The sequence below is a fragment of the Drosophila rhopaloa genome, unplaced genomic scaffold (assembly GCF_018152115.1).
Source record: "Drosophila rhopaloa isolate 14029-0021.01 unplaced genomic scaffold, ASM1815211v1 contig_158, whole genome shotgun sequence".
In the NCBI taxonomy this organism is placed as follows: domain Eukaryota; kingdom Metazoa; phylum Arthropoda; class Insecta; order Diptera; family Drosophilidae; genus Drosophila; species Drosophila rhopaloa.
The window spans coordinates 91,032-114,082 of record NW_025335037.1 but is presented as its reverse complement, the minus strand read 5'-3'; the positions used below and the strand labels follow the sequence as shown (position 1 = coordinate 114,082).

At 38.5% G+C, this 23,051-nt stretch overlaps 1 protein-coding gene across 1 annotated transcript in view; it reads right to left on the bottom strand.

Moving 5' to 3' along the window:
• LOC123037334 (trichohyalin-like) overlaps positions 1 to 23,051 on the bottom strand; it is a 94,576-nt gene that overhangs the window by 5,198 nt on the left and 66,327 nt on the right. The window contains exon 8 of the mRNA XM_044457452.1: positions 19,192 to 19,836. Coding sequence (XP_044313387.1) covers positions 19,192 to 19,836 — 645 coding nt within the window. The remainder of the gene's footprint in view (positions 1 to 19,191; positions 19,837 to 23,051) is intronic.

The following is a 23,051-nucleotide window of genomic DNA, read 5'->3' as shown; positions in this document are numbered from 1 at the left end:
ATTATAATAATATTGTTACGTTGCAAAAAAAATGTAAAATTCGGTATTTCAATTAAATTATACTTGCGAACCGCTTGCCGTCTCTCGTATTTTGTTGGTCATCTCTGATATTTGGCACTGCTTTTCAACTGCCTCTTCACTCGCGCCTTAATATCGTCTTCAATCGTCTTCAATCGCGCCTTCAACTCCAGTGGCATCACTTTGCCTCCTCGTCTCAATCACCTAATCTGGATCTCTGCTTCGTCGTGATCTTCTCCAGTTCTTCTCCTGGTCAAGTTGTCGCTTCAGCCATTATTGTCGCTCTCTGCGACAACGGATTGTATAAACGCCTTTCGTCGCCTTCCTTTCAGAATTGCCACAGAACCAATTTTGCCAATCTAGCAAACTGCGCAATAAATTTTGTAGCTTTGTAGTTTAAGAATTTCACAATATTTTGCAAAACTTGGTGGATTTGCGCAACATGAAAATTTTCAGCTCTTCTGGATGGGTTTTTAGTCTCTCTTTCTCATAATCACTATAATTTTATAACTTTTTAGTTTATCCGTTTAGTTTTGCTAATTAACTGCGATCGATGGATTTTTGGCACAAAAACTTGTTGGATGTTTGGCCGCCTATCACACTCAATTTTCACGTTTGTCAATTCTTCTCGGACGAGCCCCCAAAACTGTAGAGAAAGGCTTCCGTTGACTTTGTTAATTTATTAACTAATTATAAACGTTTTATTCTTTGTTGATTTCAGTTCTTTTATACAGTTTTATGTTTAAGTTTACACATTACTTAAACTGAGACACACGCGACCTTCCTCTGCTGATGCTCAATCTCTACTCCTTCTCGAGCTCTTTTTACGCTTTTTTAACACTAAAGAAAATGTTATGTAACAGAACAACTGATCTGTTATAAAATAGGGCTGCCAATCCTACATTTATATACATAACTTGTTCATATATTCCGCCGTTGTCTGAACTTCCTGATTATTTAAATCACCTATCCGTTATTAAGTCCGTTGCAAATAAGCTTTCCGATAGGGATCAGTTGATAGTTCTAGGTGATTTTAATATACCTGGAGTTACTTGGTCCACTGAGGATGGATCGAATGTCTTACTACCTATAGCACAGCATGATTTTATTGATGGCCTGCTTGACATATCTCTATCTCAAGTAAACCATGTTCGAAATTCATTAGGTCGCCTACTTGATTTGTGTTTTGTATCAAATCCTGAAGGTGTGTTTCTGTCCAGAGTAGCACCACTCACGCAACCTGAAGATCCATATCATCAAACAATCGAACTTTCATTTGATACGGCTAGAGTTATAGAAGAAAAATCAGAAAAATCCAAACGAATGCATTGTTTTCGCAAGGCAGACTTTCTGAGGCTAAATAATTTTATTTCTGGCTTTAATTGGTCTGATCTTTACTTATGCATTAATATGTCCGATGCAGTCAATGTTTTTTACACTGCAATAAACTCATTTTTTAATTCCTCTGTTCCGTGGTACTATCCGTCAACTTCCAATAAATCACCTTGGTTTCGCAAAGAGTTGACACACTTAAGAAATGTAAAGTCCAGACTTTTTAGGAAATATAAAAATACCGGTTCCCAATCTGTTTTTACTAGATATTTAAGTGCTCGGTCAAGATTTACCGTGCTTAGTGCTCAGTGTTATAATAGTTACTTAAACCGTTGTAAGGTCCAGTTCTCTCAGGACCCGAAACAGTTTTATAATTTTGTTAACACCAATCGTAAATCTAATTCTTTTCCTTCCTCGCTGTCGTTCGAAAACATGACGGCAACCACAGATCAGGCAATAGCCGATTTATTTGCCCAATTTTTTCAAACGACTTACTCTACTTTAGATTATTCATCACAGCCTTATTCTTACACCATGTCCAAGTCAAACCTAATATTCTGTCCCACTTTAACAGAAAGCTCTCTTCTTTTGGATCTTCTTCGTATTAAACCTGTTTATTCGCCAGGGCCCGATGGTATTCCTGGGTGCGTGCTTAGGTATTGCGCTAAGGCCCTGTGCAAACCTCTTCACAAGTTGTTTACCTTATCTCTAGAAACCTCCCAATTCCCAAATATTTGGAAGGAATCATTTGTTATTCCTCTTCTCAAAAAAGGTAACAAGTTAGAAGCCAGTAACTACAGAGGTATTTCTAAGTTGTCAGCTATTCCTAAGCTTTTTGAAAAAATTATTACTCCTCATTTGCAGCACCTTTGCAGATCAATCATTTCTCCGTGTCAACACGGATTTATAAAACGTAGATCCACAATCACAAACCTTCTAGAGCTCACTTCATTTGTGATAAAAGGCTTCAATAGTAGTTTTCAAACAAACACTTACTTCTCATTCAAAAACTTGACCTTTTAGGTTTTCCAGTTGATCTGCTTAAATGGATTTCAAGTTATCTAAATGGCAGGTCACAAAGGGTCCTTTTTAAAAATTCAATTTCTGAAATTCTCCGTGTTACCTCCGGTGTCCCACAAGGGAGCCATCTGGGTCCGTTACTTTTTACATTATTTATTAACGATCTTCCATCAATTATAAGTCATTCTCGCGTACTTATGTACGCAGATGATGTTAAGTTGTGCCTGCAGTATAAGGACATTTCCTGCCATTTAGACTTGCAATCCGATCTAGATAATTTTCAAAACTGGTGCCGAGATAATTTACTAAATTTAAACGGTTCCAAGTGCAAGCTGATGACTTTTTATCGGGCCAATCCGATATACGCGACTTACACGTTAAGTGGCAGCTCTTTGGATAGAATAACTCTTGTAAACGATCTTGGCGTTCTCTTGGACCCTAAACTAAAATTTTCTAATCACATTTCGTCCATGGTTAATAAAGCCAGAGGAGTGCTTGGATTTATTAAAATGTGGTCAAAAGAATTCGATGATCCTTATTTGACTAAAACGTTATTTATTTCGCTAGTCCGTCCGATTCTGGAGTATGGGTCTCCCGTCTGGAGTCCACAATACGGAATACATACATGGTCGTATTGAATCTGTACAAAAAAACTTCCTTTTTTTTGCTTTACGGCGCCTAAACTGGGATGCAAACCTTATCTTACCTTCTTATTCTAGTAGACTTCTTTTGATTAATTTACCATCCCTAGCCAACCGTAGAACGATGCTTGGTACTATCTTTATTTATAACCTTATACATGGTGATATTGACTGCCCCGACTTGTTAAGTCGGCTAAACTTTTCTGTGCCAAGTAGATTAACTAGAAATTATTTTCCCCTAATTTTAAATCATTGTAGATCTAACTATGCCTTGCATGAGCCTTTCAGAGTATTATGTTCTGACTATAATAGACTTTTTCCTGTAATATCAAATCTCTCTGCCGCTCCTAAAACGATTGATACTTGCTTCATTGGCACAAGATTGATCTAACTATTACTTTTTTCCCCGGACCTTTACCTTTATTTTCCTATCTCGCGTCTATCTTATCGCGAATCGTGCCGTACGATACACGTCTGCGCCCCTCGGTCGGTTGGGCGGGTAAGTGGGCCGTGGGACTCCGCGCGAAAAAAAAAAAAATTGAAATCCTTATCGAGAATTAACGTTGACTCTGTTGAGCACCTTGGCCAGCTGTTCCAAAGTCATCCGTTAAATGGCGCTATTATATTGCGCCATCTACCCCAAGACATTGGTACCACGGGCCATGAAAGGCGGAAATGTAGGCGCTAGCCAGGCTTAAGCGTTTAATGGGTTTTTGGGCGTTAGAGTGGGCGTGGCAAACTTTTATTAGGCCAATCGATGGCACCATTTTGAAACAAACTTGCTATCTTCTAGCTTTTATAGTTTCCGAGATCTCAGCGTTCATACGGACAGACAGACAGACAGACAGACGGACAGACAGACGGACAGACAGACGGACAGACAGACAGACGGACAGACAGACGGACAGACAGACGGACAGACAGACGGACAGACGGACATGGCTAGATCGACTCGGCTAGTGATCCTGAACAAGAATATATATACTTTATAGGGTCGGAAACGCTTCCTTCTACATGTTACATACTTTTGCACGAATACAATATACCCTTTTACTCTACGAGTAACGGGTATAAAAATCTAACGTATCTATGTATACCTTGCTCAGGGTAAAAGTTTTTGGCAATCAGACAACTACATACTACAACCGCTATTTAAAAATGAAATTGATTACGTATAGCTAATCTTTTTATAGCCTTGCAGAGGGTATTATAATTTTCGTCAGAAGTTTGTAACGCAGTGATGGAGACGTTTCCGACCCTATAAAGTATATATATTCTTGATCAGCATCAAAAGGGGAGTCGATATAGCCATGTCCGTCTGTTTCAATACCGTTTGAGAGCTCAGTTTAATAGCTAGCGATCTGAAACTTCACAGTCGTCCTAAAACATGTGTATAAAGATCAAGTTTAAAAATCGCCCCGATCGGACGTCTATATCCTATAGCACCCATAAAAACAATCGGATATATCTTGCAAGAATTGATGATATTTCGCGCAGTGTAAAAGCTATTGACATGAATCTTTCCAAATCGTATTTTTTATGCATACCTTGATCATGGTAAAAGCGCGTGATGATCGGGCATCTTTATCCTATAGCTCCCATTGGAACAACAGGGTGAAATCGGTCCAAATTTGATGTTTTTTAGAATATTTCGCGCAGTGTATAAGCTACTGACATACATTTTTCCAAGTTTTATTTATTTACGCATACCTGGATCAAAGTAAAAGCGCTCGCCGATCGGACGTCTATATCTTATAGATACCGTAGGAAAAATTGTTAAAGGCTGCGAAAATATCCTTTTTTTTCCTATTTGTATATGACATTTTTACAGTATAAAAGGTATTGACATAAAATTATGCAATTTATCTAATTTATTTATGTATACTTTGCTCAGGGTAAAAGTTGTTGCCAATCAGACAACTACATACTACAACCGCTTTTTATACCCTTGCAGAGGGTATTATAATTTTGGTGAAAAGTGTGCAACGCAGTGAAGGAGACATATATATTCTTGATCAGGATCATCTCCTGAGTTGATATAGCCATGTCCGTCTGTCCGTCTGTTTCTACTCAAACTAGTCTCTCAGTTTTAAAGCTATCGAATTGAACCATTGTACACACCCTTCCTTCCTTGGCACGCAGTATATATGTCGGAACGGCCGGGATCGGCCGACTATATCCTATAGCTGCCATATAACTGATTGATCGGAAATGCCATAACTTTGGTGTTTGTAAAGTTAGGAAGTTGGGATTTTTTATGAGTATTAAGAATGCATCATATGAATAATTTTGGAGAATATAATTTACAGAGTATTCTGCAAGGGTATATCAACTTCGGCTCCGCCCGAAGTTAGCTTTCCTTTCTTGTTAAAAATGAAATTGATTACGTATAGCTAATCTTGTTATACCCTTGCAGAGGGTATTATCATTTTGGTCAGAAGCTTGTAACGCAGTGAAGGAGACGTTTCCGACCCTATAAAGTATATATATTCTTGATCAGGATCAATAGGGGACTCGATATTGCCATGTCCGTCTGTCCGTCTGTTTCAATACCGTTTGCGAGCTCAGCTTAAAAGCTAGCGATCTGAAACATTCACAATCATCCTAAAACATGTGTACGCAGATCAAGTTTGAAAACCGCCCCGATTGGATGTCTATATCCTATAGCTCCCATAGGAACAATCGGATATAACTTGCAAGAATGGAAGATATTTCGCGCAGTGTAAAAGCTATTGACAAAAATATTTCCAAATCTTATTTTTATACCCTTGCAGAGGGTATTATAATTTTGGTCAAAAGTGTGCAACGGAGTGAAGGAGACATCTCCGACCCTATAAAGTATATATATTCTTGATCAGGATCACCTCCAGAGTTGATATAAGCATGTCCGTCTGTCCGTCTGTCCGTCTGTCCGTCTGTCTGTCCGTCTGTCCGTCTGTCCGTCTGTCCGTCTGTCCGTCTGTCTGTTTCTACGCAAACTAGTCTCTCAGTTTTAAAGATATGGAATTGAAACTTTGTACACACCCTTCTTTCCTTTGCACGCAGTATATAAGTCGGAACGGCCTGGATCGGCCAACTATATCCTATAGCTGCCATATAACTGATTGATCGGAAATGCCATAACTTTGGTGTTTGTTAAGTTAGGAAGTTGGGATTTTCTATGGGTTTTATTTTTGGCCAATCAATCTGACCTACCAAATTTCATAAGGATCGGCCGACTATATCCTATAGCTGCCATATAACTGAATGATCGCAAATTCCATTACTTTGGTGTTAGTAAAGTTAGGAAGTTGGGATTTTCTATGGGTTTTATTTTTGGCCAATCAATCTGACCTACCAAATTTCATAAGGATCGGCCGACTATATCCTATAGCTGCCATATAACTGAATGATCGCAAATTCCATAACTTTGGTGTTAGTAAAGTTAGGAAGTTGGGATTTTCTATGGGTTTTTTTTTTGGCCAATTAATCCGACCTACCAAATTTCATAAGGATCGGCCGACTATATCCTATAGCTGCCATATAACTGAATGATCGCAAATTCCCTAACTTTGGTGTTAGTAAAGTTAGGAAATTGGGATTTTCTATGGGTTTTATTTTCGGCCAACCGATGCGACTATATCCGATAGCTGGCATATAACTGATTGATCGGATATGCCATAGCTTTAGTGTTTCTTAAGTTAGAAAGATGGGACTGGCTATATCGTATAGCTGCTATATACCTGAACGTTTAGAAATGAGATAACGTTGGTGTGTTCTTCAATCTTAACTTTTAGAATTGTTATTGAGCACTGGTACATATAATAAAATTTTTACTTACTCATAGAATGTGGCTATCATAGCTATCATCATCAATAAATCAATAAAATCAATCAATAAAATTCCCTCGAATTTTTCTTTTGAGAAATAGATTTATTAAATATTATTTTCCATTTTGAATCTGTAGTCGATTTATTTTTATACCCTTGCAGAGGGTATTATAATTTTGGTCAAAAGTGTGCAACGGAGTGAAGGAGACATCTCCGACCCTATAAAGTATATATATTCTTGATCAGGATCACCTCCTGAGTTGATATAAGCATGTCCGTCTGTCCGTCTGTCCGTCTGTCTGTCCGTCTGTCCGTCTGTCCGTCTGTCTGTTTCTACGCAAACTAGTCTCTCAGTTTTAAAGATATGGAATTGAAACTTTGTACACACCCTTCTTTCCTTTGCACGCAGTATATAAGTCGGAACGGCCTGGATCGGCCAACTATATCCTATAGCTGCCATATAACTGATTGATCGGAAATGCCATAACTTTGGTGTTTGTTAAGTTAGGAAGTTGGGATTTTCTATGGGTTTTATTTTTGGCCAATCAATCTGACCTACCAAATTTCATAAGGATCGGCCGACTATATCCTATAGCTGCCATATAACTGAATGATCGCAAATTCCATTACTTTGGTGTTAGTAAAGTTAGGAAGTTGGGATTTTCTATGGGTTTTATTTTTGGCCAATCAATCTGACCTACCAAATTTCATAAGGATCGGCCGACTATATCCTATAGCTGCCATATAACTGAATGATCGCAAATTCCATAACTTTGGTGTTAGTAAAGTTAGGAAGTTGGGATTTTCTATGGGTTTTTTTTTTGGCCAATTAATCCGACCTACCAAATTTCATAAGGATCGGCCGACTATATCCTATAGCTGCCATATAACTGAATGATCGCAAATTCCATAACTTTGGTGTTAGTAAAGTTAGGAAGTTGGGATTTTCTATGGGTTTTTTTTTGGCCAATTAATCCGACCTACCAAATTTCATAAGGATCGGCCGACTATATCCTATAGCTGCCATATAACTGAATGATCGCAAATTCCCTAACTTTGGTGTTAGTAAAGTTAGGAAATTGGGATTTTCTATGGGTTTTATTTTCGGCCAACCGATGCGACTATATCCGATAGCTGGCATATAACTGATTGATCGGATATGCCATAGCTTTAGTGTTTCTTAAGTTAGAAAGATGGGACTGGCTATATCGTATAGCTGCTATATACCTGAACGTTTAGAAATGAGATAACGTTGGTGTGTTCTTCAATCTTAACTTTTAGAATTGTTATTGAGCACTGGTACATATAATAAAATTTTTACTTACTCATAGAATGTGGCTATCATAGCTATCATCATCAATAAATCAATAAAATCAATCAATAAAATTCCCTCGAATTTTTCTTTTGAGAAATAGATTTATTAAATATTATTTTCCATTTTGAATCTGTAGTCGATTTATTTTTATACCCTTGCAGAGGGTATTATAATTTTGGTCAAAAGTGTGCAACGGAGTGAAGGAGACATCTCCGACCCTATAAAGTATATATATTCTTGATCAGGATCACCTCCTGAGTTGATATAAGCATGTCCGTCTGTCCGTCTGTCCGTCTGTCTGTCCGTCTGTCCGTCTGTCCGTCTGTCTGTTTCTACGCAAACTAGTCTCTCAGTTTTAAAGATATGGAATTGAAACTTTGTACACACCCTTCTTTCCTTTGCACGCAGTATATAAGTCGGAACGGCCTGGATCGGCCAACTATATCCTATAGCTGCCATATAACTGATTGATCGGAAATGCCATAACTTTGGTGTTTGTTAAGTTAGGAAGTTGGGATTTTCTATGGGTTTTATTTTTGGCCAATCAATCTGACCTACCAAATTTCATAAGGATCGGCCGACTATATCCTATAGCTGCCATATAACTGAATGATCGCAAATTCCATTACTTTGGTGTTAGTAAAGTTAGGAAGTTGGGATTTTCTATGGGTTTTATTTTTGGCCAATCAATCTGACCTACCAAATTTCATAAGGATCGGCCGACTATATCCTATAGCTGCCATATAACTGAATGATCGCAAATTCCATAACTTTGGTGTTAGTAAAGTTAGGAAGTTGGGATTTTCTATGGGTTTTTTTTTGGCCAATTAATCCGACCTACCAAATTTCATAAGGATCGGCCGACTATATCCTATAGCTGCCATATAACTGAATGATCGCAAATTCCCTAACTTTGGTGTTAGTAAAGTTAGGAAATTGGGATTTTCTATGGGTTTTATTTTCGGCCAACCGATGCGACTATATCCGATAGCTGGCATATAACTGATTGATCGGATATGCCATAGCTTTAGTGTTTCTTAAGTTAGAAAGATGGGACTGGCTATATCGTATAGCTGCTATATACCTGAACGTTTAGAAATGAGATAACGTTGGTGTGTTCTTCAATCTTAACTTTTAGAATTGTTATTGAGCACTGGTACATATAATAAAATTTTTACTTACTCATAGAATGTGGCTATCATAGCTATCATCATCAATAAATCAATAAAATCAATCAATAAAATTCCCTCGAATTTTTCTTTTGAGAAATAGATTTATTATACCCTTGCAGAGGGTATTATAATTTCAGTCAAAAGTTTGCAACGCAGTGAAGGAGACATTTCCGACCCTATAAAGTATATATATTCTTGATCAGCATCACCAGGAGAGTCGATCTAGCCATGTCCGTCTGTCCGTCCGTCTGTCCGTCTGTCCGTCTTTCCGTCCGTCTGTCCGTCTGTCCGTCCGTCCGTTTCTACGCAAACTAGTCCCTCAGTTTTAAAGCTATCTGCTTGAAACTTTCCCAAAAGTTGTCTTTCTATTGCAGGTAGTATATAAGTCGGAACGAGCCGGATCGGGCCACTATATCATATAGCTGCCATATAACTGAACGATCGGAAATGCCATAACTTTGGTGTTTTTAAAGTTAGGAAGTTGGGATTTTCTAAGAGTTTTATTTTTGGCCAATTAATCCGACCTACCGAATTTCATAAGGATCGGACGACTATATCCTATAGCCGCCATATAATTGATTGATCGGAAATGCCATAACTTTGGTGTTTGTAAAGTTAAGTTGGGATTTTCTATGGGTTTTATTTTTGGCCAATCAATCCGACCTACCAAATTTCATAAGGATCGGCCGACTATATCCTATAGCTGCCATATAACTGAACGATTGGAAATGCCATAACTTTGGTGTTTTTAAAGTTAGGAAGTTAGGACTTTTTATGAGTATTAAGAATACACCATATGAATAATTTTGAAGAATATAATTTACAGAATATTCTGCAAGGGTATATCAACTTCGGCTCCGTCCGAAGTTAGCTTTCCTTTCTTGTTAAATATTATTTTCCATTTTGAATCTGTAGTCGATTTATTTTTATACCCTTGCAGAGGGTATTATAATTTTGGTCAAAAGTGTGCAACGGAGTGAAGGAGACATCTCCGACCCTATAAAGTATATATATTCTTGATCAGGATCACCTCCTGAGTTGATATAAGCATGTCCGTCTGTCCGTCTGTCCGTCTGTCTGTCCGTCTGTCCGTCTGTCTGTTTCTACGCAAACTAGTCTCTCAGTTTTAAAGATATGGAATTGAAACTTTGTACACACCCTTCTTTCCTTTGCACGCAGTATATAAGTCGGAACGGCCTGGATCGGCCAACTATATCCTATAGCTGCCATATAACTGATTGATCGGAAATGCCATAACTTTGGTGTTTGTTAAGTTAGGAAGTTGGGATTTTCTATGGGTTTTATTTTTGGCCAATCAATCTGACCTACCAAATTTCATAAGGATCGGCCGACTATATCCTATAGCTGCCATATAACTGAATGATCGCAAATTCCATTACTTTGGTGTTAGTAAAGTTAGGAAGTTGGGATTTTCTATGGGTTTTATTTTTGGCCAATCAATCTGACCTACCAAATTTCATAAGGATCGGCCGACTATATCCTATAGCTGCCATATAACTGAATGATCGCAAATTCCATAACTTTGGTGTTAGTAAAGTTAGGAAGTTGGGATTTTCTATGGGTTTTTTTTTTGGCCAATTAATCCGACCTACCAAATTTCATAAGGATCGGCCGACTATATCCTATAGCTGCCATATAACTGAATGATCGCAAATTCCCTAACTTTGGTGTTAGTAAAGTTAGGAAATTGGGATTTTCTATGGGTTTTATTTTCGGCCAACCGATGCGACTATATCCGATAGCTGGCATATAACTGATTGATCGGATATGCCATAGCTTTAGTGTTTCTTAAGTTAGAAAGATGGGACTGGCTATATCGTATAGCTGCTATATACCTGAACGTTTAGAAATGAGATAACGTTGGTGTGTTCTTCAATCTTAACTTTTAGAATTGTTATTGAGCACTGGTACATATAATAAAATTTTTACTTACTCATAGAATGTGGCTATCATAGCTATCATCATCAATAAATCAATAAAATCAATCAATAAAATTCCCTCGAATTTTTCTTTTGAGAAATAGATTTATTAAATATTATTTTCCATTTTGAATCTGTAGTCGATTTATTTTTATACCCTTGCAGAGGGTATTATAATTTTGGTCAAAAGTGTGCAACGGAGTGAAGGAGACATCTCCGACCCTATAAAGTATATATATTCTTGATCAGGATCACCTCCTGAGTTGATATAAGCATGTCCGTCTGTCCGTCTGTCCGTCTGTCTGTCCGTCTGTCCGTCTGTCCGTCTGTCTGTTTCTACGCAAACTAGTCTCTCAGTTTTAAAGATATGGAATTGAAACTTTGTACACACCCTTCTTTCCTTTGCACGCAGTATATAAGTCGGAACGGCCTGGATCGGCCAACTATATCCTATAGCTGCCATATAACTGATTGATCGGAAATGCCATAACTTTGGTGTTTGTTAAGTTAGGAAGTTGGGATTTTCTATGGGTTTTATTTTTGGCCAATCAATCTGACCTACCAAATTTCATAAGGATCGGCCGACTATATCCTATAGCTGCCATATAACTGAATGATCGCAAATTCCATTACTTTGGTGTTAGTAAAGTTAGGAAGTTGGGATTTTCTATGGGTTTTATTTTTGGCCAATCAATCTGACCTACCAAATTTCATAAGGATCGGCCGACTATATCCTATAGCTGCCATATAACTGAATGATCGCAAATTCCATAACTTTGGTGTTAGTAAAGTTAGGAAGTTGGGATTTTCTATGGGGTTTTTTTTTGGCCAATTAATCCGACCTACCAAATTTCATAAGGATCGGCCGACTATATCCTATAGCTGCCATATAACTGAATGATCGCAAATTCCCTAACTTTGGTGTTAGTAAAGTTAGGAAATTGGGATTTTCTATGGGTTTTATTTTCGGCCAACCGATGCGACTATATCCGATAGCTGGCATATAACTGATTGATCGGATATGCCATAGCTTTAGTGTTTCTTAAGTTAGAAAGATGGGACTGGCTATATCGTATAGCTGCTATATACCTGAACGTTTAGAAATGAGATAACGTTGGTGTGTTCTTCAATCTTAACTTTTAGAATTGTTATTGAGCACTGGTACATATAATAAAATTTTTACTTACTCATAGAATGTGGCTATCATAGCTATCATCATCAATAAATCAATAAAATCAATCAATAAAATTCCCTCGAATTTTTCTTTTGAGAAATAGATTTATTAAATATTATTTTCCATTTTGAATCTGTAGTCGATTTATTTTTATACCCTTGCAGAGGGTATTATAATTTTGGTCAAAAGTGTGCAACGGAGTGAAGGAGACATCTCCGACCCTATAAAGTATATATATTCTTGATCAGGATCACCTCCTGAGTTGATATAAGCATGTCCGTCTGTCCGTCTGTCTGTCCGTCTGTCCGTCTGTCCGTCTGTCTGTTTCTACGCAAACTAGTCTCTCAGTTTTAAAGATATAGAATTGAAACTTTGTACACACCCTTCTTTCCTTTGCACGCAGTATATAAGTCGGAACGGCCTGGATCGGCCAACTATATCCTATAGCTGCCATATAACTGATTGATCGGAAATGCCATAACTTTGGTGTTTGTTAAGTTAGGAAGTTGGGATTTTCTATGGGTTTTATTTTTGGCCAATCAATCTGACCTACCAAATTTCATAAGGATCGGCCGACTATATCCTATAGCTGCCATATAACTGAATGATCGCAAATTCCATTACTTTGGTGTTAGTAAAGTTAGGAAGTTGGGATTTTCTATGGGTTTTATTTTTGGCCAATCAATCTGACCTACCAAATTTCATAAGGATCGGCCGACTATATCCTATAGCTGCCATATAACTGAATGATCGCAAATTCCATAACTTTGGTGTTAGTAAAGTTAGGAAGTTGGGATTTTCTATGGGTTTTTTTTTTGGCCAATTAATCCGACCTACCAAATTTCATAAGGATCGGCCGACTATATCCTATAGCTGCCATATAACTGAATGATCGCAAATTCCATAACTTTGGTGTTAGTAAAGTTAGGAAGTTGGGATTTTCTATGGGTTTTTTTTTGGCCAATTAATCCGACCTACCAAATTTCATAAGGATCGGCCGACTATATCCTATAGCTGCCATATAACTGAATGATCGCAAATTCCCTAACTTTGGTGTTAGTAAAGTTAGGAAATTGGGATTTTCTATGGGTTTTATTTTCGGCCAACCGATGCGACTATATCCGATAGCTGGCATATAACTGATTGATCGGATATGCCATAGCTTTAGTGTTTCTTAAGTTAGAAAGATGGGACTGGCTATATCGTATAGCTGCTATATACCTGAACGTTTAGAAATGAGATAACGTTGGTGTGTTCTTCAATCTTAACTTTTAGAATTGTTATTGAGCACTGGTACATATAATAAAATTTTTACTTACTCATAGAATGTGGCTATCATAGCTATCATCATCAATAAATCAATAAAATCAATCAATAAAATTCCCTCGAATTTTTCTTTTGAGAAATAGATTTATTAAATATTATTTTCCATTTTGAATCTGTAGTCGATTTATTTTTTTTATGAATTAGTTAAAACAAAGGATTGATGCTGGTTTCCGTGATATTTATTATGAATCCTCACATACTCAGCCCCTCCACTACGACAAGGTCTCAATCCACGAGAGGGAAATATTATAAAGCTTAATCTATATTGCACTTTATAAATAAAAAATTTATCACAATCTTTAAACAATAAATAATCTATTTCTATTTCACTTAAATATATACAATTCAAATAAATAAATAAGTTATTAAATTGATAAATAAATTAATAAAGAAATCTTAATATCTATACTTAAAAAAATTCCATCATGATGACTATAGCTCGTTTTGTATGTAAGAGCAACAGCATTCCCCAGCTCACTTTCAGCAAAAATCCAATCAATTTGCGTCAAATGTTTCGTGGTTGCATAATTATTGATTGGAATTAGATTAAATTGATTTAAAGCTTCCTCAAGTCGATCAGTGGTTGTGGATCTGCAAATATTAAAATCTCCTAAAATAACCAATTTGCTATTATTTTCTAAGCTGCGTATCCTTTCTACGTCCGACATAACTTCATTACGAAATTGTGCTATAGGAAACGTTGGATTCCTATAAACAACAATGAAGGATGTATTAAGATATTTGAAGGCAATTGATTGGTATATAGTTCTTGAGCTCAAAGACTTATTTGTCTCAAACAAGAAAACTACATTTTCGGCAATATTTTGTTTGGCATAAATCATAATTCCATTTTTGCCAATACCATTCAATCGATTGCTATCAATTCTTCTTATTATGTCGAAACCTTGTGAAGAAAAGTCTTCGCTGGGAAGAGTCCAAGTTTCGACAAAACAAAGAAAATTTGAACAACAAATAATAGGGTCGTTAAAAATATCTTCGCGATGGCTTCGAAGAGACTCAACGTTATGGTAATAAAGGGAGATGTCTTCGTTTCTGTTAACCACAAACTCATAATGCGTAGTCAAAAACTTTTCCTCTCTTAACTTTTTAAGTTCGTCTTGGACATTTTGAGCTCCAAATCTTGTTGGAGGAACAAAGTCGCCTAGAAGAAAAAGTCCTGATGCGCTAGTGGCTCTGCTGCATCCAACATACAACGAAGCTCGCTTGATGCCTCTTTTAAGATGCACGGCGACTTTGCTATATGTTGCTCCTTGGCTTTTGTGGATGGTAATAGCCTCAGCAGGAACAATTGGAAATTGTTTTCGGTCAACAGAAGCATGCTCCGATCTTCCACATTGAAAAACTCGAGAGGCTTTTACTATTGGAGTCCATTCGGGATCGGGACTATTCCGAACCTTTGATCTGGCGATAGTGCCAACCGTGGGTTCAAAAAATTTAATCCAAAGTCGCGTTACTAAATTTAAGCCATTCACTAAGCAATGGTCAATTAGCATCAGCTGACCAGTTGCTCCATTTACAAGTCCGTCACTTGTGTCTATATTGACGGTCACCATATATTTAGCAGTTGTTTTGAGATGAAGAACATATGGCAAACCCTGTGTTTCAGAGGTTTTCATATTTTGAGCATATCTTAACGTGTTTTCCCTGTTTCGTGTAGATATGTTCGCAGTTTTCACTGTATCAACAGCAGTGGAAACCAATTCTTCCGTCCCAATTTGCGCTAGTTTTAGGGAATTGTAATTATTAACTTCTTCGTTAGAAGAAAATAAATGAATGGCATCATCAGGAACTTCGCTGGGTGAAACCACTCTTTGTTTAAGGAGCTCTATATCTGCTATTGTCATGCAAGCCTCAGATAAATGATTTAGGGCTTGAGCAAATGCATGGTCGCCTCTTTGGCGCATTATTTCTGTGAGCTCAAAATACTTAAAGTTGTTCCATAAGCTATTTCCTGCTAAAACGCTATAAGGATTAATTGTCCTCTCCGAAAATATCCAACTGTCTCCAACTGGGGAAAGCTGCTTTAGATCTCCAAAAACTATAATTGATTTTCCACCAAAACTTAAGTCAGGGCTTCGGAATATTTGACGAAGCCGTTGATCCAAAAATGAAAGCATTTTAGAACCAACCATAGAAATTTCATCAATTATAATCAGTTGGAGATCAATCAACTTGCAATGAATTGTATTTAAACTATCATTGCTTAAAGGTCTTAAGGGACCTGAAGCCTGATTAATTGGAAGAGAAAACACTGAATGTAGAGTCAGTCCTCCAATTCCAAAAGCAGCTTTTCCAGTCGGAGCACATAATAAAACCTTTGCTGAATCCGTAGCACCAGGAAGCTTATTTGCTCGCCAAGTCACAGACTGATAAATGGTAGAAATCAGTCTGCTTTTTCCTACACCGGCCCCTCCACCAACATATTCGTAAAAAATATTTTTACTAACAACATTATGCATCACATGTGCATAATATAGTCTTTGTTTGTAATTAAGGGATCGAGTTAGCGAGCAAAGGTCATCATTGGAAACTAACGGGGGGAGTCTAATTAATTGAAGTTCGCCGTCTTCTTCAGGGTTGTTTATCGCATTGTCTTCCTGAAGAATATTTACGTTTCGCTCTATATTTGGTACAGCCAAAGCTCTAAACTCTTCGTCTAAAAATTGTGAGGCAGGTTCTTCCGCATCAGGAGCACTATCTCCCCTATCCTCTTGTAAATCTTCCAGAACTCTTTCTAACTCCATATCATCAAACACATCATAGTTCCTTTTCATTATCTTAATGGCTTCATGGTTTACTCGGAATGTGTTTTCAATGTCGTTGGAAAGAAGTTCAGCTTCTTCATTTCGCCAAGGATAGAAGAGCATTAAATGCTCTCGGAAATAATCGCAAGGTGAAGAGTTTATGCTAAAGCGAACCCACCTTAGAATCAGGGGATGCCTACGTTTCTTAACGCAACCAGACCCATCCATCAGTGGATAACTTTGCTCAGCAACTTCATCTTCGTCATCTACCTCCACATCATTTGCTTCATCATAGTCTTCCCTATGATTAGCGGCAGATCGTGCAATCCGCTTGACAAATCTGTACCAAGCTGCGAAATCTGCTAAACAAATTCCTTCCAACTGCTCATGCCTTTGCACATATCGGTCAAGAATATTACGCTCAAAAATATCCACCGAGTTGTTTGGAAGTCGCTCTAATTCTTCATTTGAGCGAGCCAATCGAACTCGTTTGTCTGGATGGCAAGTGTTTACAAAAATAGTACCTTCACTTGCCTCCGACATATGCAGACCCAAAATATTGTAAGCTGCTTCTTGGGCCGATATTTCTGTTGCGTTAATAAACTTATTCCCTAGGTGCTGTAATTTCCTTTTAATAGAAATATTCCCATGGCTTATTTCTGCCATGGCTTCACGGAGCAACTGCGATACGCCTCTGTTTGATTTGTTTATGTAGTTAATGATATAACTACAACAGGCGTACGCATCTAGGATAAATTGAATATCCATATTAGCTCTGTGCAAGCCTAGAATATCTCTATTATAAGCATTGAGCAGTCGGTCGGAGAATTGTCTGCGAAGAAAAATTTGTGGCTTTTTTAAGCTGGAACGTAAGGCTAGCTTGTAGGCTTCAAAATTAGTTTCAAGGTGGGACAGAAAATGATCAAAATTGTTAAATAAAGCTGCGTCTTCATTTGAAATGGTCCTTAAAGCTTCCTTAATTTTTTTAAACAAAGTTTTATGATCTTCAATATTGACTTCGTTTTCTTCTATTGGATGCAAAATAAGCGTTTCGGGCATAGGAGGATATGGCATATTGAATCGGCAGAACTCCTGTCCGCGTAACTCTCTTAGGCAAGAAGCACTATGCTTGTGGCGTTGATACTGAATTACTTCTTGTAGTTCAGTATCGTCTCCATTTGTAGTAATAAACCTATCAATAAAGTTTATTACTTGCTCGGTATTTTCGTTGTCTTCGAGCTTAGGAGCACCAGCAAGCCAGTACATGCCATGAGAATGTGGAGATCCTCTGTGCTGGAACTCGATTCTCCAATAAAAATGAGAAAGATTGAATTCCCCAAAAATATCGGTTTTGAACAATTTCATTAATTGTCGCAACCTGTAATCGAAGTATCGAGAGCACGTCACTGGATCGGATCGGATTAACCGAGCCTTTTCGGAGCTGGAAAGAGCTGCCGCTTCTTCCTCGCTTATAGCCCTATTATCCAATAGAAGAGACAGGATAACTAAAAGTTCATTCCACTTAGTTTCAGCAGCGGAAAGGGTTATAAAAAACGTTGGCAGCCCAAATTGTCGAATCATGGCTATAACTTTTTTTTTTCCAGCCTCCCAATGAGCTGGTGCAGACCGTAAGCCTTTCAGGATGTGGTAGCCATCATCATGTTGCACAAGACGGTCAACAAATGATTCATCCCGCAGATTACCAGCGGTAACCGCTCCTGACTTTTTGCGTAAAGCAATTGAAATTGAATTTTGTATGCGCTGCATTTCGTAAAATTTATACATGTATAAAACTTTTGGAACTACAGCGCAACGACGGTCGTAAAAACGGATTTGGGATCTGGCTTTTTTCGCATAGGTTGTATTTCCTTTAAATATTTCTCCGCAAGAAATAGTTGGAAAGGAAAGTTCCTCTGCGTCTTCGTCAAGCGTTAAGCTTGTTGGCCGACGGCCTTCACCCGGTGCCAATGCAATGCGCTGAATTGCAGTATCATTATTTTCCAATAATGTTTCATGGCCTCCGGGATTTAAATTTTCTTCGAGCTCTGAAGCATTTTGGGAGTGGTGCTGCTGGTGAAGAAGTTGCTCTACTGCTTCGCGATCAGATTCGTCCGCAATAAAAGGAATATCATTAATTCCTTGAAGTTCTGTTAGCCATGATTCGTTTAGTGAAATGTTGTGCTTTCTGTAGAGCTCGGTACTTACTAAGTACCGTACAGCTTCAAGGACCCGAGCGGGTCGAATAGTTTCAGTCATGAAATTGTGAGCGTACTCTAGTCTCCTTTTTAAATGGACTTGGATGACATGGGTAGAGTCGAAAGAGCGTGGAAGCGCAGTCACAATATCGGGAACTGAAATTGGAACATTCACCACTGCCCCTCTGATTCCACATTGCCTTTCATAGCCGAGGGAAATAATCCTCATAAAAGGGATTCTCGGTGAAATAAGGCGTTCTTCGAGGCAGGTGAGTCCATTTAAGCACTCAGGTATTTCTGGGAAATCGAACCCATTAGAAAGGCAGAGTGATGGGAGCTTACCAAGAGAAATGGCACGACGACAAGTGTGGCAAAAGTTATATTTGCCGGACGGACTGGGAAATTTTCTTGACAAATAAAAGGCGTTGCCAACGTTTAGGAGAGGAAATTTAGAGGAGATAGCCAGGATTGATAATCCACTTACCTGCGAACGGAACCATGTTCCTCCACAGCAAATACAAATAGCCGTTGGGCCTTCCTTAATGTTTCTGTGGTACAGATCCCTCGCTGATGATCGAATCCTATTTCGCTGTTGTCCTCGTTCCCGTGCCAGTTCATCCTCCGAAAGTTGAGCTCTTGCGTCCATGTTTCTTTGCGACTGCCTTTGGGAGGCATCCAGTCGATTTTGTGAGTCCATCCTAAAGTTTAATAATCGATCCTCTGCCATTTGCCGAATTTGTTCTTCCCGAATCCTCCGCTGTTGTCGTGTTTCCCGGCGTTGTGATGTGTTTATCCGTTGCTCCTGTGATCTAGCGATGGGATTTCTCCTGGTTGCTCTCCTGTTATCGGCGTCCCTTTCCCGTTCTCGCTGCCTGTCTTCCATATCCCTTCGTCGCTGTCGGTGCTCTCCAGTGTTCCTTTCCTGTTCCCTTGCACGTTCCTCTGGGTCCTCGCGATGAGCAGCTCGTGCTGCGGCGTCCCGAATCCGCTCTGAAATTCGAAATTCGGGATTGTTCCTCCGAGTGGCATGGTCAGCAGTATTTTGCACCTGCTCTTGTCGCCGCTCCTCGGTGTCTTCTCGCCGAATAGTACGCGCTGCGGCGTCCCGAACCCGTTCAGGATTTCGGTACTCCGGAATAGTCCTCCGATTAGAGTGCTCAGCAGTGTTTCGCAACTGCTCTCGTCGTCGCTCCTCGGGGTCCTCTCGACGGATCGCGTGTGCATCCATGTCCCGGATCCGTTCAGGAATTCGAAACTCCGGAAAAGTCCTCCGAGTAGAGTGCTCAGCAGTGTTTCGCAACTGCTCTCGTCTTCGCTCCTCGGGGTCCTCTCGACGGATCGAATGTGCATCCATGTCCCGAATCCGCGGAACGCATTTCTGGAGTTAGTCCTCCGAGACGCATGCTCAGCAGTGTTTCGCAACTGCTCTTGTCTTCGCTCCTCAGAGTTCTGTCGACGATTCGAATGTCTTGCAGCATCCTCAATACGCTCCGCAGAACGCATTTCTGGGTTAGTCCTCCGAGACGCATGCTCAGCAGTGTTTCGCAACTGCTCTTGTCTTCGCTCCTCAGAGTTCTGTCGACGATTCGAATGTCTTGCAGCATCCTCAATACGCTCCGCAGAACGCATTTCTGGGTTAGTCCTCCGAGACGCATGCTCAGCAGTGTTTCGCAACTGCTCTTGTCTTCGCTCCTCAGAGTCCTCCCGGCGATTTGAATGCGCTTGTGCGTCCCGAATTCGTTCAAGGTTGCGAACCCTTTCACTTCTTCTCCGCTGCGCGCGGGCAGTGGAATCCTGAGCACGACTTTCCTCCCGAAAGTTAGGGTTATTGTCGCGAACATTGGCGATATGTTGAGAGTTTCGAGCTCTTATTTGGGACGCATTCCGTTCATAGCGGGCTCTACTGCGACTTAAAGCAGCTTGGCGACGTTGCTCCTGTGACAAATGTGATACACGTGGCATTTTTTATAGTGCTGTATGAAAAAATAAAAATTATGAAATGATATATATATAAAATCACCTGCATGGAATGCCATTTTATGAGAATTTGAAAGTTATTAGTAAAATGTACTTACCAAAGTTTGTGTTTCGAATAGCACGCTATTACATTTAATTTTTATCACTTGTAAAAAATAATTTGTATCACTTGTAAAAAATAATTTTTATCACTTGTAAAAAATAATTTGTATCACTTGTAAAAAATAATTTGTATCACTTGTAAAAAATATTTTTGCACTTGTAACAGACAGAGTAACGTCGTCACTCGATAAATTTTTTCATTGACTGATCTACGGAATATAGGATTTCTAAATATATAGCCAAGTTAGGTAATATCCCAAATTAAAAAGAATTATCCCTAGATCCTTTAAAGGTTCCCTAGTTTGACCCTTTTAAAAAAGGCAATAAAAAATCATGTTTTTGTATGTACCTGTGCTACCTGTTGTGCAATTTAAATGTTATGAATAATTTTGGTCCTAGAAAAGGTATTACCTGATATTGTACAGTTACAAAGCCACTCATACCTGCGTTACCGGTTGCGAAGTTCAGGATCTTTGTACAATTCCTGCCCCTTGCACGTGTTCATTGAACCAATTGAACGTTTGCCAAATTTGACCTGTTTACCAAGTTATAATGGGATAATCCCGTGGATTTCTTTAAATAAAATGTCTCTGTTATCTAAAAAGTAATGGGTTGTAAACTAAAGCATGTAAACCCAGTCGTAATTTGTATGACCGTTACTGCCCGTTACTGTCACTCCCTTGCATTATAAAAGTGGCTGAAAAAGGTAGATACGTTCAATTCAAATTTTGAAGAATATAATTTACAGAATATTCTGCAAGGGTATATCAACTTCGGCTCCGCCCGAAGTTAACTTTCCTTTCTTGTTTTTTATGAATTAGTTAAAACAAAGGATTGATGCTGGTTTCCGTGATATTTATTATGAATCCTCACATACTCAGCCCCCTCACCACGACAAGGTCTCAATCCACGAGAGGGAAATATTATAAAGCTTAATCTATATTGCACTTTATAAATAAAAAATTTATCACAATCTTTAAACAATAAATAATCTATTTCTATTTCACTTAAATATATACAATTCAAATAAATAAATAAGTTATTAAATTGATAAATAAATTAATAAAGAAATCTTAATATCTATACTTAAAAAAAATTCCATCATGATGACTATAGCTCGTTTTGTATGTAAGAGCAACAGCATTCCCCAGCTCACTTTTCAGCAAAAATCCAATCAATTTGCGTCAAATGTTTCGTGGTTGCATAATTATTGATTGGAATTAGATTAAATTGATTTAAAGCTTCCTCAAGTCGATCAGTGGTTGTGGATCTGCAAATATTAAAATCTCCTAAAATAACCAATTTGCTATTATTTTCTAAGCTGCGTATCCTTTCTACGTCCGACATAACTTCATTACGAAATTGTGCTATAGGAAACGTTGGATTCCTATAAACAACAATGAAGGATGTATTAAGATATTTGAAGGCAATTGATTGGTATATAGTTCTTGAGCTCAAAGACTTATTTGTCTCAAACAAGAAAACTACATTTTCGGCAATATTTTGTTTGGCATAAATCATAATTCCATTTTTGCCAATACCATTCAATCGATTGCTATCAATTCTTCTTATTATGTCGAAACCTTGTGAAGAAAAGTCTTCGCTGGGAAGAGTCCAAGTTTCGACAAAACAAAGAAAATTTGAACAACAAATAATAGGGTCGTTAAAAATATCTTCGCGATGGCTTCGAAGAGACTCAACATTATGGTAATAAAGGGAGATGTCTTCGTTTCTGTTAACCACAAACTCATAATGCGTAGTCAAAAACTTTTCCTCTCTTAACTTTTTAAGTTCGTCTTGGACATTTTGAGCTCCAAATCTTGTTGGAGGAACAAAGTCGCCTAGAAGAAAAAGTCCTGATGCGCTAGTGGCTCTGCTGCATCCAACATACAACGAAGCTCGCTTGATGCCTCTTTTAAGATGCACGGCGACTTTGCTATATGTTGCTCCTTGGCTTTTGTGGATGGTAATAGCCTCAGCAGGAACAATTGGAAATTGTTTTCGGTCAACAGAAGCATGCTCCGATCTTCCACATTGAAAAACTCGAGAGGCTTTTACTATTGGAGTCCATTCGGGATCGGGACTATTCCGAACCTTTGATCTGGCGATAGTGCCAACCGTGGGTTCAAAAAATTTAATCCAAAGTCGCGTTACTAAATTTAAGCCATTCACTAAGCAATGGTCAATTAGCATCAGCTGACCAGTTGCTCCATTTACAAGTCCGTCACTTGTGTCTATATTGACGGTCACCATATATTTAGCAGT